General features: G+C 55.7%; 1 protein-coding gene across 1 annotated transcript; it reads left to right on the forward strand.

The window, feature by feature from the left end:
- The first annotated feature begins 7,017 nt into the window (after positions 1 to 7,017).
- On the forward strand, positions 7,018 to 16,090 carry STMN3 (stathmin 3). The gene is made up of 5 exons (XM_059705029.1): positions 7,018 to 7,149; positions 12,867 to 12,962; positions 13,154 to 13,329; positions 14,582 to 14,773; positions 15,220 to 16,090. The coding sequence occupies exons 1-5, from the start codon at positions 7,131 to 7,133 to the stop codon at positions 15,277 to 15,279; spliced, it is 543 nt and encodes a 180-aa protein (XP_059561012.1). The 5' UTR covers positions 7,018 to 7,130; the 3' UTR covers positions 15,280 to 16,090.
- Positions 16,091 to 16,615: the final 525 nt, after the last annotated feature.

Below are 16,615 nucleotides of genomic sequence, written 5' to 3' on the forward strand. Positions count from 1 at the left end.
TCAACTCCACCATGGCCTCCATTCCACTATCCTTCCCTGGGCCAAGCTACCTTGGTTGCCTGGACAACCAGAACTCGTTAAGACTGGAGTCTAAACCAATTGAGAAGGCCAAAAAGCTAATTCCAATGTAACCCTGATGTTTGGGGGGCGGGGGGCGCGGGGGGGGGGGGGGAGCAGTCTGAACCTGTGCGGGAACCTAATGGACATTCTTGGTCGCCTATAATTAAGTCACTGCCCCTTTCTCCACAATCTGGTCTTGCAAGACCTGTTACCAAAACGCTCACATTTTACAGAGGCCATAAGCCATGAACAATACACAACCCCCGGAGGGGTTATCAGCGCTGGCGCCAGGCCAGGCCCTTAGGTATGGTCTCAAGGCCCCCATCCCAACACACGGGGCTTTTTGCAAAGCCCACGAAAGGTCTGGAAGTCCCATCCATATTTGGGGGACAAACCAAAGGAGATAAAAGAAGAGCTTCCACCATACTGGTTTGCTCAGACTTTGGAGGCAACTCCTCTGAGACTGCTGGGGTAATAAAGATGTGTAACTCCATTTCTCTAAACATCGCTTGGGTTTTTTCAGTCTCTACAACACACTCACTCTCCTTAAGTCTGCAAATGGCGGCCCCTTGCTGTGACCTGGCTCCTGGGAGCCTCACCAGCTCCTCCTTTACTGTCCCCTGGGTTTAGCCATTTTTTCCAGTCAATGTCCACCACTGGTTAGGGTGGGCCCCTCTGAATTCCCAGCATCTAGCACCAACTGGCAGTCAACATGGGCCCCAGGGATCACCACAGCTCTGTGTGGTCAGAGATACTGGTCTAGGCAACCCAGCATGTTCCAAAGACACCAGGAAGAAATCGACGCTGCACTGATAGCCCACAGGCCACGGGCAATGCTGACTTCAGAGCTCCTCATGGGCTCATTAATGTCCAGATGTTTTCCGCCAATGGCACATTTATGTCACATGTGTGTCCATGCTGATGTGTGAGATCATGCTTGGGAAGTCCAGGACACAAGCTGGCATCCACCCACACCACCGGTTCCGATGAGGGGACTGTAGAATGTCTACCTTGGCCTCTAAGCAGGAAGCTTGGAGAAGATGAGGAGCTATGGCCACGCCCTTGCTTAATGCTTACCAGCCACAGGCTTCAGAACTATCCATGCAAGCAGTGGTGTGTTTGTGCTAATGACCTCTAAGATAAATTCTTCTGCTGTGTGAAAGGACAGTGCAGGACAAATGGCTGTGTCCTTAACCCCTCTTTCAAGAAAGAGCCGCAGGGTGTATCAGTTACTCAGCCTGCCCTTATCTCGGCCAATGGAAAAGTGGGGGAAACTAGCCCAAGGCCAAAAGTATGCTGCCCCCCCCCCCCCGTGTCTTTGTGTAACCAGGCCCTAGCTGCACCCTGCCCCAACCCCCCCCCGCCCCCCCCCACCCCGAGCCCTATAAATTCTTTGTTCTCTTGGGATTCGGGGCTCTCTCTTGCACCCAGTAATGGAGGCAAGGGGGGGACCAAGCGAGCTTGTATAGGAGACCCTCTGCTTTTGCATCGGACTGGCTGGTTCCCTGGTGGTTTCCTTGGGGATCTTGAAATCTGGGCATAACATTTTGGGGGCTCGCCGGGATCCCCAGCACCATTGAGGGACCCCCCCAGTCCGGAGGGCCCACCTGACTGACCGCGGTAGGTGTTTGTATGTCATTGTATGTTTTATATCTGTCCGGTGTGAGCTCACGTCTGAAATCTGTAATCGTAATAGCCCACATGGCCTAAGGTGGACGCACTGGGGGGGCCACAGGCGGGAGGAGTCGGGGGACGCCTAGATCCTCCATCTGAAGGGGGACATTTTTGCTTCCGCGGAGTCGGAAGGTCTGTAGGAACCCCTCAATCTGAGAAAAGGCGGGTCGCTCCTGCTGGTTGGCGCGCAGCCAACGTCTGGCTTTCGTTTTGTTTTGTTTTTTGCTCCCATGGAGTTGGAAGGCTGTACTTCTTTGGGCCCTTTCGTTGTTTGTGTTTCCGCTTTATTTTGTGTACTTGCTGGATGGACGTTATGGTGGACTCAGACTTCTCCTCTGGGTATTGTGATTAATCATTTCAAGGAGATTGGGGGAGGCTTTAGAGCTCCCTCAGGAATGGGGAAGTTGTTAGAAATTGAATAGATTGTTTAAACTCTGAATGAACGTCTGGTGAAAGTGTGCAAGTGCGGAGGGAGGAGGACTGCCCTCCCCCCTCCTTTGTGTGGAGGTCGGGCGGCCTCCTGAGTGAGGGTCTGTGGAAACAGGTCACCCCCTCCCCAAGTAAATGCATCTGGGATTTCTGTGCACGTGTAGGGAGAAAAGCTGGCTTAAAACTAATGTGCGCACCGTCCAATTTCGGATAGGGTTTTGGGCTAGTGTCTCCTTTCAAATGTGCAGGATAAATCCCAAGCCCAATCCATAATAAAGAACAGTTTTTCCAATGGAAACAAACAAACAAACAAACTGGTCCTTTGTTAATTAAGAAAGCTTTTCTTAATGGAGGGAGGAAATAGTCGCCTCCTGCCTGCAGCAAAATCTTAAAGAATGTGGTCAATTTACATCTGAAAAGACCAGGTAGGCCAAAAACCTGTCTTTGCAAGGCTAGAATGTGGTTTTCCAGAGCCGCTTGAAAGTAAAAAATAATTTGCCTCTTGCGGATCGAATTGGGAAAAATTATGTAATTGTGGTAACTAAATGCCTTTGCTTATTGATCTGATTGAGAAAAGAGGATTGATTTTGTGACCTCAACTGAAGATTTTTGATGCAAGGACCAGTTTAAACTTAATTGATATTCTTTAAAATGTTTATAAAAGGTATAAACAGCTAATATATGCCTAAGTTTAACCTATAATGTATTTACCCAAAGCTGTGGTTTAAATTGCATGCTGTCTCTGCTTAACTAGTGAAATTTCTGTGTCTCTTAAAATGTATTGCTAATCACCTAAGAATTAAGGCTAAAAGTTCTAGCTACCTGAAAAGCATGGCCTTGGTATAATAGAAGGAAAAAAGAAATATTAAATGAATGGTATACCAGTGAGCTGGGACTGGTCACTAATGGTGGATGTGAGAAAGGGAGCCCTCCCCATCTGTTCCTGTCTGCTCAAGATCCCAAGACTATAAAAGTATTTGTTCACTGAAAGGGTGTAAGTGTGGATGTTTATTTGATGTTTGTATGTCTACTTGGGTATAATTATTTGTTCATGTAAGTGTGGAAGTATATTCTGTACTAGGTTGGGATTTTGGAATTCTGGGGTAGATTTAAAAGGTATTTGTGGCATTTCTAGTCTGATTGGGACATTTAAGGGTGGGGCTCACAGTTCCTCAGGGCAGAGATCCCATGTGCCCTTCCCCCTGCCTGTGCTGAATTAAATAATACAGGCCAGTGTCATTTAGCTTGCTGGTTAAAGGAAGACAATGGGCCTTAGAATCTGTAAAGGTGGGCAGGAATGAAGCTGGTCAAATGTACTGAAAGGGTTTGGTACCTGTTGCTGCTAGCAAAGGAGGGGCTGGTACCCCTTCTAGCGCACTCCCTTGAAAGAGGCCTGGTTGCTGCTCTGCCACAAAGGGAACTGGTAGAAAGGCAAGAAAGCAGAGCGCTGTAACCTGTAACTGATAAACAGGGTTACCTAGAAGCCATCAGGACTTTGAAGTTCTCCAAGAGAGGAGGAATCTGACTCAGAGACTGGCGAGGACTGGGTGGCTTTTCTTTAACAATCTCTTTCCTTGAGAGGGCTCCAGAGGGCGCACGAGGACATTTGGCCACACCTCCGCGCCATCTACGGGACCAGCCCAACCCCAACTCCTCATCAGCACAGGCCAGGAGATTGGGTCTACATCAGAAGGCACCGCTGGGAGACCCTAGAGGCACGTTGGAAGGGTCCCTACACTATGGTGCTGACAACCCCCACCGCTCTCAAGGTAGATGACGTCCGGTCAGTGGATCCATCCACGACCTGGAAAGACTTCATCACCAAATGGAGCATCGATCAGTTGAGATCAACGCAACCCGCTCAAGCTCAAGCTACGGCGTGCTCGACCTGCGTGATGTTGGTAACATTAAATAGATTTAGATAATGCCTGCACCTTCATGGACACGGCTCCAAAATGACAAGGACAATTCATAGGAAAATCAGAAATAGACTTTAGTATCACATGTTTGGTAGCGGAAGATTTGGCTGCCTGAGGCGGCCATGATGCCAATATCATGTTTTATTGTATTGATATGTTATATTGACCTTTAATTCTCTTGCAGGTTTGAATGTATGTTGGCTGTCGTGGAAGGGAGCTGTGTGGGGCGACCCCCAAAAGTAAAGGGTGTCTAGCTGCCAAGAGGGCAGGTGCCCAACTGGGCAGGGAAGGGTGCCCATCAGGTTTTGGTCTCTGTTGAGAAACAGCTAACAGTTGGCAGCCTGTAATACTGTCTTGCAGGCCTGAGTCACCATACCCATGTCAAGGATAGTAAAGCTGGAAAAAGCCTGTTTAGAATAGAAGGTCTAAGGCATGGTTATGCATAGAAAGAAGGTTTTATACCAATAGTTACTGTTTTGTTTTAAATCCATGAAAAGAAATTAGCAAGAAAAGTCAGAAAATCTTAGAATAGATCAGTATGTTTTTCTCCTTATGTAATTCCTCCGAAATCTGGCAATGCTAAATAAGTACGTTTCTTTGCATAGATTCAGTAAGACTGGTTCCTAATAATGGTTTTATTAACGGAAAACTTTGACTGGAGTATCATGTTTTGAAGAGCCCTATCTGAGCTCTAAAGACTTGAAGCCACTAAGAATGCCACGAAGAAAGCCTGGTATCCTGCTTGGGAGCCCTGAAGATGGCTGGCGCTGGAGCGTCGGGCCCATGCCCTACCATCACTGGCGGTTGGTAAGAGTAGAAGGGGAGCCCTAAAGATGCCTCTGCATCCCTGCAGAACCCCCACACACTCTGGGCCGCAACGAGTAGGAGGGCTACTGAGATGGGCCTTAAAGCCTGGAGCGTGGGCTCAGGTGGAGTTGCTACAGGTGAGGGATTCACCTAACTCAGCAGATACTGCAAGCAGGCCTGATGGCATCTGGATGGCTTGGCTTCCTGGCCCTACGGGGCACATTAAGGTTCAACCATGAAATTCCAGCAAAGATAGTCAGTTACCATTCTTGTTGTGTTTATGCAAACATCAGGACAGTAGATAAATTAATCTTGATTTGGCTTTTTAATAGCCATGGAGGAATTTTAAGAAGAAAAATCCTATTTCAATAGAAGTTGTTAAAGCTAAAATGGTTTCTCTCCCTTCCACCGGACCATTTGTTAAGCTTATAGAAATAGTTCAGTTGATAGTTCTGTGTGCCCAGTACGGGCCTCTAGCAACGGTGAAATAGAAATGCAGTCCATCTCATGATTGAGCCGGAAGTTCCAAGACAAGGGGGGAATGAAAGGACAGAGCAGGACGAATGGCTGTGTCCTTAACCCCTCTTTCAAGAAAGAGCCGCAGGGTGTATCAGTTACTCAGCCTGCCCTTATCTCGGCCAATGGGAAAGCGGGGGAAACTAGCCCTATAAATTCTTTGTTCTCTTGGGATTCGGGGCTCTCTCTTGCACCCAGTAATGGAGGCAAGGGGGGGGGGACCAAGCGAGCTTGTATAGGAGACCCTCTGCTTTTGCATCGGACTGGCTGGTTCCCTGGTGTGGTTTCCTTGGGGATCTTGAAATCTGGGCATAACACTGTGCACACTTCACAGGTGAGGGAAGAAAGCACAGGTGGTTAGTAGATTGCCCGAAGCCAGCAGCTTACAAGTCTCAGAGAGGAAAGGGAAACAAGGCTGACCAGAGCAAGCCCTGCTCAGAGCCACAGGGATCTTGATCAGCCAATAAACTTGAATTGGTTGTCTGCTTTGGCAAGCTTCGTGAGACTCCCACAGGGGACCAAACCCCATGTGGCCCACAGGACAGATGTTAACCAGTCACACACTTGCTCCTTGCTCCGTGTGCATATCAAGGTGTGTTTGTAATATACACCTGTTGGGCCCCCTCCTGGCTGACTTTGATCCTTAAGTTTGTCCCTGACTTTCACCTTTCTGAGCCTACCTCATCTCTCTGCAGGTTCCCGGATTTTCCCAGAGTTTTATTCCTGGCCCTGGGACTTAATTGCTTATGGAGTAAGCACTGCTCTCAGCCTTGGTGACTCTGTCCCTGAAATGGGAATGACAGTCCATTTGTCTGACTTTCTAGTCCCAAAGTGAGGCGAGGTGGTCACTGCAGAAAAAGGCCTCCCATCCCTGCAAGGATCTCCCTTTGTGGGAATCAAATAGAACCCTGAGCCTGGGCGGGGGGGGGGGGGGGGGGGGGCAGAACACCCACCCACTCACCAAGTGTGCACATTTGTCCTGTCACCTGAGAACTAGAGTCACTGTCTCATCTTGCCCCTGAGAAGTGGAAGCTGGAGGGTCAGAACTCGCTCAGCCACAGCGAGGGGACGTCAGAAGCCTGTTTGGAACCCACCTAGATCTTGCTTTGAAGCCCTTGTCCCAGGCCCTTGGTCACTGCCCCACTTACCCTCGTCTCTGCCTCAGAACCTGCCCGTCCTCTGGAATGCCTCTCTCGGCCTCCACATCAGCCCCACCCACGTCCAGGGCACACTTTCCCCTCAGCACAGGCCTGGGCACACAAAAGGTGCCAGCAGCCTCCATGAAGAGCTCTCTGACCCCACCCTCACATAGGGCGATCCCCTCCTGTTGGGCTTACCCTGAGGAATGGGGGCTGTCTTCACCATCCCCCCAAGCCTACACAAAGCCAAGCTGGGACCAGCGAGTCCCTGCGGTGAGCGGTGAGCATGGAGGATGGGCATCTGTTTGCAGCACTCTGCCCGCATCTGACTGGGCTCTTCCCTTCCTCCATCCCTCCCTCCTCCCCTCACTCGCCCCTCTTTCTCTGATGCCTGCAGCCCCTGCCATAGCCAGGCTCCAGTTCTCTCTCTTCCTCCCTCCCTCTTGCCTCCCTCTCCCCCTCCCTCTCTCCCCGCGACGCGCCGCCTCCCTCCCCCCTCCTCCCCTCCCGGCTCTGCAGCATTCGCCCGCCGCAGCTCCAGCCGCGCCCGCGCCTCCCGGCCTCCGCAGCACCCGCCGCCAGCACCATGGCCAGCACCATGTCCGGTAGGCGCCTTGCCGGGGGCTTCCCGGGACTGCAGCGGGTCTCAGCGGAGGCCATTGTCTCGCTTCGCCTGATGCTGGGGCCAGTTGTGGACTCTGTTTTCTCATCTCGGACCCACGCACCGCAAGGACGCAGGGCGCGGCCCGGCCGAATCCGCAGGAACCGGGGTTCAGAGGTCCCGGGTTGGGGCGACCCCGTGCCCCAAGAGATTGCGACTCGGGTCTGGCGGGTGTGGCTGGGGGAACGGCCTGGGCGAGGGCGTCGCGGTACCAGGCCTGGCAGCGCGGGGTGGGGGGTCCCAGGAGGTGGGCGCGCTTGCGGGTGCGGACCAGGTCCCCCGAGGTGCCCGGCGAGCGCAGACCCTGGTGAACTGCGCCTTCGCGAAAGGCGGGGTGGGGAGGGGAAGAGGGGGCCCTTTGTGGAGGCCGGGTCCAGGACCCGCGGGGCCCAGCCCTTCCGGCGCCAACGGAGAGCTCCGAAAGGGGGGGCGGGGAGGGGGCTGGAGGCGACCCGCTGGAACCCAGAGGAGCGGCGCTCGGACCTCCCATCGCTCCCCCTCCCCTCGCCGCTGCCTTCGCGGGGACCCCGCTCTGCGACACGTGCCACCGCGGGGCGGGGGGCACCGCCCTTTGCGCAGCGGGTTTGCAGAGGGAGGGGCTGCCGCCGCTCTGAGCCTTCCCGGCGCGGGGCCCGGCCTCCCTCTCCCGCCTTCCTGCCCACGCCCGCGCGGAGCTCGGCGGAGGGGCGGGCACCGGGCGTGGTGGGGTGGCCGCTGGGCACTTGCCAGACGCGGGGGAACTGCCAGGAGCCCCCAGGAGCGAGGAAGCGGGGCTCGCTCGCCCCGGGACCAGCTCCCTCTTGGCACTCGGCGGGGACCCGCGGGGGCGGGAAGCCCCACTTCCGTCCTGTTTCCCTCTCGGGCCAGGACCCGCACTCCCGCCACCCTTCCCTCCACCCTGGGGGCCGCCGGAGGTCCCGGCTCGGCTCCCCGCGGACCGGATTCTCTTCAGAGCTCCGCCCACCCGCGTGGGCCCGGCCTCCACCCCGGCCCTCGGCCTGCGACTCCGGTGCCCAGGTGACCCGTGGGAGGAGTGGGTGTCCCTGAGCACTCGCCTCCCACGCCGTCTGGGGGTCGGGTCCCTCTAGGCTTCCTCCGCACCTGCTTCTCGCTGACTTGCATGGAGATTTGGGGACCAGCTCTCCTCCAGCCAGGGCGGGTGGCCAGAGAGCTGCCCTGAGGGGCCCTGGTCCTGCTCCTCCTTTAGCCTGCAGCCTCTTGTGGGGAGCACTTCTCAGCGTTTTCTCTCGATCACCCTCCTTAGTGGTGAAAACCCTGCTCAATAGCCCCCCCCCCTCCATCTGACAGGTCAGCAGCTGAAAAACCTCACCTGCCATGGCTGTCAGAGCTGTGCACAGACACCCTCTGACCCCAGAGCCCCCTGACCCCAGCCCTTTCTCATTGCCAGATGTTGGGGCACTGCTGACCCTTGCTTGGTCCCTGGCGGAGGCCCGGGCCTGGGCTTTCCTGTTTTGTGTCAGCGCCACCCTTGATAGAGTGTAGCTATAGGTGCGCTCACCACCAGCGCCTCCAGCCTTCAGCACTAGAGAGCAGGGCAGCCTGGCCCAGAGGGGGTCGCGTGAGGCCCCCAGTCAGTGTGACCAAAATCGGGTTAAGTGAACTCCAGCTGTGGCTTCTCTGTGAAAGACATTGCTGACCTGACCGCAGCGCTGGCCTCCTGCTCACACTCACTGGTGGCTCTGCCTGGTCCCGGTGACCAGGGTGAAGAGTTGTCATCTGCAGGGGCCTCGCGGCCGCCACAAGGTTGGTCGTAGCTTTCTCTTCCTGTGGAGACAGAAAGCTCCCGTCCCCGGCCCCTACGGCCGCCTCTCCCGGCCAGCGTCCGTCTCAGGCACATGGCTCTCACAGGCTTGCAGGCTCCTGCTCACTCTGCCTGATACAGTTCCTCAGGCGTGAAGTCTCCTGCCTGCTACTGAGCTCCTGGGCCTCCATTCCCATCTGGGGGGATGATAATGACAGCACCTCCCCTAGGCTTGTTCTGAGGGTCGAATGAGAGATTTCAGGACAGGTGCTTGGCCTGATGCCTGGCAAGAGGAGAATGCCCCTCCATGTCAAGTAGCGTGACTGTTGTGGTCACATTTCCCAGTTTCCTGCCCAGAGAAAGGTGATTACACCAAGTCCCCCCATGTTGGGCTCCTGGCACTGTTGGAGGCAACTCTGACAGGTTAGAGAGGGGCAGCTTGGTGGCAACAAGTTCCACCTGTTGGGGAACAGTTAGCAGCAGCCCCCAGGGCCCTTCTAGGGGTGAGTGGGCATCTGTGGGCCACCTGGCCTCCCAGTTCTCCCCATGAGGCTCCCGACAGGAAAGTGCCATCAGAGACCTGGGCTTGTGACCAGGCTCCGATCCTGGCATGCTGTGTGACTTTGGGTGGGCCACTTGCCCTCTCTGGGCTTCCTTTTCCTCTGTGCAAATGAGGCTGACAAAGGTGTCTGCCTGGCTGGCTGGTCTTGAGGGTCAGTTGGGAGAATGGGTGGGATTTTCCCCCTCCATAGGCACTGGTGTTGTTGTTACCATGTGGCTACGTGCTGATCTGGTGCCTTCTAAATCTTGCTCATCTGGGATCTAGCCATCCAAAGCCCAATATGCATTTTATCAAATTTAACATTTGATATGAAGAGGAAGAGGGAGATGAAATCAATCCAGGTCATGGCAGAGGTTTGTTTGTATGACTTCCTGAAGCCAGGGATATGGAGGGAAGAGAAGGGTGCTGGTGAAGGGGAGACAAGGCCTGGTGCCTCGTGACCTCGAGGGGCTTCTGAGCTTGAGCTATGTCTGTGGAGGGGTGTCCTGGATGGGTCTGAGTCTTTATCTCTTCCCTCTGCAATGAGACATGACCTTGAAGCCTCTCCAGCTCTGAAAATACAGGTGTAACCTCCTGTCTTGCATGAGGCTAAGCTGGCCTTGTTCTCCAATTCCCCGCGTGCTGGCCAGTCCTCTCTGGCATGCAGCCAGACAACAGAGCAGGGCTCACTCTCAAGTCCCTTCCCACTTGGCTTCATGAGGATCAGTCGACTGGAAAGGACTGGGATACACCAACCTGGGGAATCGCCATGACCATCAGACACTGAGCTGTGTCCCTGTTCGAAGCTGTAGGACACAGTCCCTCCGTTCCCAGGTGGACACTCATCCCCTGGGCACGGCTATGACCTGTGAGAGTTCTGACCTGCCTCCAGTCCCCGGTCCCTGTCCTCTCCCTCCTGACAACGCAGTGCTCATGCCTGCCATGCTCCCCGTCCTGCTCCCTGAATTGCTGCCAGCCGCCCCCCACGCTGAGGTGACAGTGACCTGAAAGGAAGCACCCCCTGGCATTTGTTCATGAACTTGTTCCTTCTCTTTAATGAATCTGCAGCTCCTTTTCCTGGGAAAATTTCAGGCTCAAGGTAGAGAGGAGCCAGAGCAGCTGTGAGGCCCCAGGCTCCTGGCCTGTAACATACACCCACACACAGGTTCTGAAAGCTCAGGATGGAAGACGGTGTGTGTGCCAGGTGGCAGGCACTGGCAGGGTCACACAGAGCCCCCTCCTTCCTGTTCTCTCCCAGGCCCAGGGGTGCCTCCTGATCCAGGCCCCTCCGGAGACCCTCCCCTTCTTTCCTTCTGAGCTCAGGGCTGGCTACTCCCAGCCTCTCCCAGACTGCTGTGCCTGGTGAGCCCGCTCTGCCTGGTCACATGTGCTGTGAAGTACCCCTCTGCCTCCTCTTTGAAATGAACTTTTAACAACACATACATGTGATACATGAATAGACAAGTCAGACCGAAATCCCCATTGAGCCCCCCACCACCCTCCTGGAGACAATGAGTAAGGTGTGTTTGCCCCACGCCCTCCAGGAGCCCAAGGCTTTCTATGATGAGGTCCAGGAGTCCTTCGTGGTCCCCTCACAGCCTCTGGGGCTCTCTCCAGAAGAGTCTAGGCCAGCGGTTCTCAACCTGTGGGTTGCGCCCCCTTTGGGGGTCGAACGATCATTTCACAGGGGTCGCCTAAGACCATCAGAAAACACATATATAATTACATATTGTTTTGTGATTAATCACGATGCTTAAATTATGTTCAATTTGTAACAATGAAATTGGGGGTCACCACAACATGAGGAACTGTATTAAAGGGTCGCGGCATTAGGAAGGTTGAGAACCACTGATCTAGGCCATCAGGGTATTCTGATCAAATAACATTCCCTGTGCTGGCTGTGGGAGGATCTGCTCCCCAGGAGCTATTCCCTCAGACCAGGGTCTGATTGTTTCTATCCTGTGCCCTGTTTCAACACCAACACTCTTCTCACATTTCTGGTAACTCAGTTTCAAAACATCTTGTGTGAAATTTTTTAAAAATATTTTTATTGATTTCAGAGAGAAGGGAGAGCGAGAGAGAAACATCAATGATGAGAGAGAATAGAATCCTTGATCCGCTGCCTCCTGCACACCCCACACGGGGGATCAAGCCTGCAGGGTTGAACCATGACCTCTTGGTTCATAGGTCGACGCTCAACCACTGAACCATGCAGGCCAGGCGTCTTGTGTGAAATTTGATCAGAAAGTTTCTTGTCCATTTAACCCTTGTCCAAATGTTGGTGTGCCCTTGGAGAGTGCTTAGGGGACTGTGCGTCCTTTCCTTCATGGAAGCCAGACTCCCTCTCCCTGGAGTATGTCTCTGGTGTCACAAGGGTCTCTGAGCCTCCTAGACTTCAGGACTTGCTGGAGTGGCGAGAAGAACACAGGCCACCTGGAATTGTGCCTGAGGAGATTTGGGAAAGTCACTGGAGTCACCTGGGCCCAGCGTCATCTTGGCTGAGTGGGGTGATAGTATTGGGCTTGCAAGATTGACTAATGTGTCTACTTTGAGGCCTGGCTTGCCATGAACACACCACAAATAGCTCAATTATTTCCATTCCAAGAATGGGCACTTCCCCTTTCCCAACAGGGCTCAGGCTCAACTCTTTTTCTGTCTGGGAGGTGATAACTCCTGCTTGAGGGCACTGGCTCTGCAAAGATAAAGGGTGGGCTGTGGTGCTGAACGGACAGCTCCTGGGCAACCAGAGCATCTGGTGAGGCCCGGGTTTAATGGAGTGACCACAATACTGTCAGGGTAAGTGGAGGGGGCAGAGATAAGGAAGTCTGTGGGCTTCACCCAAGTGTACAAGCTCCACTTCAGTGCCAGCCCAGTCCTGAGTGGTTAATGTTGTCTACCCCAGGGGGCAAGTCCTGAAAAGGGCAAGTGGTATTGGGGGTGGGTAGAGGGAGTGAGAGTTGGGAAAATACAACAGTGACAAAGAATCAGAGACACAGAAATATAAGAAGAGAGATAGTGACAGATAGAGAGCCAGAAAGACAGAGGGATGAACAGAGACACAGACAGAGTGAGGGAGTGATCCAAAGAAAGAACAAGAGACAGAGACACAGCAATACAGAGAGGGAGGCTGACAGACCAGGGCTGAGTGACAGGATCAGAGAGAACAATGCAGATGACCCACAGGGAGGCATGTCCAAGGAAAGACAGCAGGTGGGGAGGGAGAGAAGAGATGTAGAGAGTCAGATGTGGGAGCAGAGAGCCTGATGACAGGCTCCCAGAGAGATGCACCAGGGGGAGGAGCCATGGGGGGAGATGGGGCGGGGGAGGGCGGGCTGCTCACCCGGCCTCCCACCCACAGCCTACAAGGAGAAGATGAAGGAGCTGTCCGTGCTGTCGCTCATCTGCTCCTGCTTCTACTCACAGCCACACCCCAACACCATCTACCAGTATGGGGGTGAGTGTGCCCACTCCCCATCCTGTGGATTTTTGACCCCCTGGCTTGGCTGGCTTCTGGAGAGGGGTTTTGGGGGAGAGGGGCTGGTTAGGGACTCAGGCCTCAAATTGGATGTGTGCTGGGAACCAGCCCCTTCACCCACCCCGTCTTGGCTGACCTTCCTGAAGCCCCAGTCTGATCTTGCCCTGCAGACATGGAGGTGAAGCAGCTGGACAAGAGGGCCTCTGGCCAGAGCTTTGAGGTCATCCTCAAGTCCCCTTCTGACTTGTCACCGGAGAGCCCTGTGCTCTCCTCCCCCCCCAAGAGGAAGGACACCTCCCTGGAGGAGCTGCAGAAGCGGCTGGAGGCAGCTGAGGAGCGGAGGAAGGTAAGGACCCCACATCTGGTCTGATGAAGGTAGCCAGGAGGTCTTGCTGGCCATGGACATGGTCCCCAAGGTGCAGGGTGCTCCAAACCGCTGCTTGGTGGTTGGCCTGGGTGGAGAGCCCCATGGTTTCCTGGACCTCCTCCTGAGAGGTCAGCATGGGATGGGGGAGGAAGGATCCCCAACGGCAGTCAGCTGGAGGGAGACAGTAACCAGACACTGTTGCAGGGCCTTGGCCATGGCCAAGAGGGTCTGGTGGTGGCCCTGGGATGTGAGGCTGGACTGGCACCCTTCTCCTGGGCAAGGGAGTGGGAAGGAAGGGCCTCCATGTGCTGGGGGCTGCACAACTAGACCTGTTGGGGGTCCAAGGGTTCTGGGAGAAGTGGTGAGTGAGCCTAGGCCCCTCCCTGCCCCTTCACCTCACACCAGCCCTTCTGAGGCTGAAACACACAGAAGAGGAATTGCTCTCAGGAGTGTGTCCTGGTACCCAAGCTCACAGGACAGGGGCAATGGCTCCATCTCCCTCACAGCAGGTCCCGTGAGACCTGAGATACCCGGAGTGACTGGCCTGTGGGAGGCTGAGGGCTCTAATTACCCCTGGGAGCTCAGGCTGTCCTTGGGGGCCACGGGGCAGCCCCTCTCAGCAGGGCCCAACACTGTGACACCAGCAGCCCAGGCTCCTCTCTCCAACTTAGCCTCTCCCCACATCCCTGGGAGCCGGCCACACTCCTAGCACCTTAGGAAGCTCAGCACCTGACCTGTACCAAAGGCTACTTTGTGCTCAGTGGGCAGAGGTTTGAGGAATAGACAGGAAGGCTCAGTGATGGCCCACAAGTTTAGATTCCCTTTGCTCCTCAGCACTCTCCCAGCGCACCGCGGGCTTGGGCTTGGAGCGAGGAGAACGGAGGCTGCCTTGCCTAGGACGCCCTCGGCCTAGCAGGCTAGCAGGGAAGGGCCAGCTCTGTGGCCAGGGGCCAGGGACAGAACCACGAGGTGTCTTGGGGCCTCGGAGCTTTCAGCGCTCAGGTCCCCGGAAGGCAGGCAAACCAGGAAGGAGGTCACCCTCCTCGAATCAGGGCCGTGTAGGCGTGAGCTCCGCGAAGATGTGTGTCTTGAGGGCAGCAGGGCAGGGTGACGGGAGGGATTGACGGGCCCTGGCGGGTCAGATGGCAGCGTCGGGGGCCAGGATGGGGGCGGGGGTCTGGGCTGCGGGCGGAGCCGCGGCGCGCTCCACGCCCTCCAACGCGCCGCACAGACGCAGGAGGCGCAGGTGCTGAAGCAGCTGGCGGAGCGGCGCGAGCACGAGCGGGAGGTGCTGCACAAGGCGCTGGAGGAGAACAACAACTTCAGCCGCCTGGCGGAGGAGAAGCTCAACTACAAGATGGAGCTCAGCAAGGAGATCCGCGAGGCGCACCTGGCGGCGCTGCGCGAGCGGCTGCGCGAGAAGGTGCGCGCCCTGGCGGGGCGGGACCCCAGGCAGAGAGTGGGGGCCGCGGGATGGGTTCACCCGGCATTTGGGGGGACCTCCAGCAGTGGGCGAATGGAGAGCCATCATCTGGTCCCGCTGGGACACAGTCGATAACGCAGTAATGAACGGACAGGCGTCACCTCTGAAGTGCTCTGAAGCAGCGCATCCGGATGTGAGCTAGGAGACGGGCGGAGCTGCTTTGGGTTGGGGGCCAGGGAAGTCCCCAAGGAGCCCCATCCTTTGGCGGGTTCCTGCCCAATGCACCACCAGCGCCTCCACCGCCGGGTCCGTGCTTGGGGCCAGCCCAGGATGAGGCGAGGCCCTGACGCTGCGGAGGGTGGGGAGGGTGGGGTGGGGTGCGGGAGCAGGACCCCAGCTCACCGCCGCCCCCCTGTCCCCCCCCCCCCCCGCCTCGTCCCCCGCAGGAGCTGCATGCCGCCGAGGTGCGCAGGAACAAGGAGCAGCGAGAGGAGATGTCCGGCTAAGGGGCTTTGGACACCACAGCGCCTGGATCCTGAGCCGAGACAAGAACACATTCGGGTTTTGTTTTTGTTTTGTTCAGCTCTGTCTAGATGAACATTTTGTTCCCGCTCCTCCCCTCTCCTCCCACACTCCCAGCTTTATGCTTCTCTTTCCGCACTCTGAGCTGCCCAGTCCCGGGGCAGCCGCTGACCACAGGCTCTCCTTGGAGGAGTCACGGGCCGGGTGGGAGTGAGGCACAAGGTCCCTCAGTTCAGGCACCAGGCCGGGTGGTGGCCGGGTCCCCTCTTGGCCGTACTCTTAGTGGATGTGAGGGTGACCGGCAGTGGCGGCAGGAACATGTAGGGCTTTATGCTGGGCAGTCCCACCCCTCCGCTGGGCACTGGCGGCAGGGTCCCTGCTGACCATCCTCTTGGTGGAGAGCAGGAGGGGACAGACTACAAGTCCTTACAGGACCCAGAGCCAGTGCCTCAGATACCAGGTGGCTGCAGCCCCCAGTGCCCAGCTTCCTTCCTGCAGAAATGAATGGGGGCCCAGCCAGGGATCAGGGTGGAAGCTGATCCCGGGGCCTAGGGGGAGGTAGGGACCCAGGCCTCCCAGGAGGGAGAAGGGAGGAGTGAGCCCAGCAACGTCCGCCGGCAGCTTTGGGGGGCGCAGAGGGATGTGGAAAGGGAGCTGAAGGCCGAGTTTCTTCCGCCTGCGGCAGCTCTCACCGCGGAAGGCTAGTGTAAATGCACCCATCTCACCCTGTAGTGGAAGTGAACTTAAAACTAAATCAAAGGAGCAATTAAAGAAAAGACAGACTTGTGTGTTTAAATAACAGTTGCACCGTCCGTGTCCTGCGTCTGTGGGTGGGGAATGGGCTCGAGCTACAGCCTGTGTATGAAGGAGCTGCAACTCCCATGGAAGCCGGTGATCAAGCCTGTTTGACCACCACAGTTAGGAGTAGTTCTAGTGACAATGGCAATGTTAAGAAATGAGTGTGTGAATGACACACTTCCCAGGAATGACAGCCTTTCCCCTTCAGAGCCGGGAGCAAGGGGGTGGGCCCCGTGGCTGCTGGCCACGTCGGCACTCTGCCTGCATCTCCACGAATGTCACCTCAGTGGCTGCACAATCACCTATTTATGAATGTGCTAGGACTTTTTAGAAAACTTCTCCAATTTTTTTTAAATATTTTTATTGATTTTTTACAGAGAAGAAGGGAGAGGGATAGAGAGTTAGAAACATCGATGAGAGAGAAACATAGACCAGCTGCCTCCTGCACACCTCCCACTGGGGATGTGCCTGCAACCAAGGTATATGCCAGGGGTGGGCAAACTTTTTGACTCGAGGGCCACA

This window comes from Myotis daubentonii, chromosome 8 (genome assembly GCF_963259705.1).
Source record: "Myotis daubentonii chromosome 8, mMyoDau2.1, whole genome shotgun sequence".
Taxonomy (NCBI): Eukaryota; Metazoa; Chordata; class Mammalia; order Chiroptera; family Vespertilionidae; genus Myotis; species Myotis daubentonii.

Excerpts from the sequence above, each read along its gene's own strand:
- STMN3 (XM_059705029.1), top strand. Across the intron at positions 12,963-13,153 it reads CACCATCTACCAGTATGGGG|ACATGGAGGTGAAGCAGCTG; the intron begins GTGAGTGTGCCC and ends CTTGCCCTGCAG. Across the intron at positions 14,774-15,219 it reads GCGAGCGGCTGCGCGAGAAG|GAGCTGCATGCCGCCGAGGT; the intron begins GTGCGCGCCCTG and ends CGTCCCCCGCAG.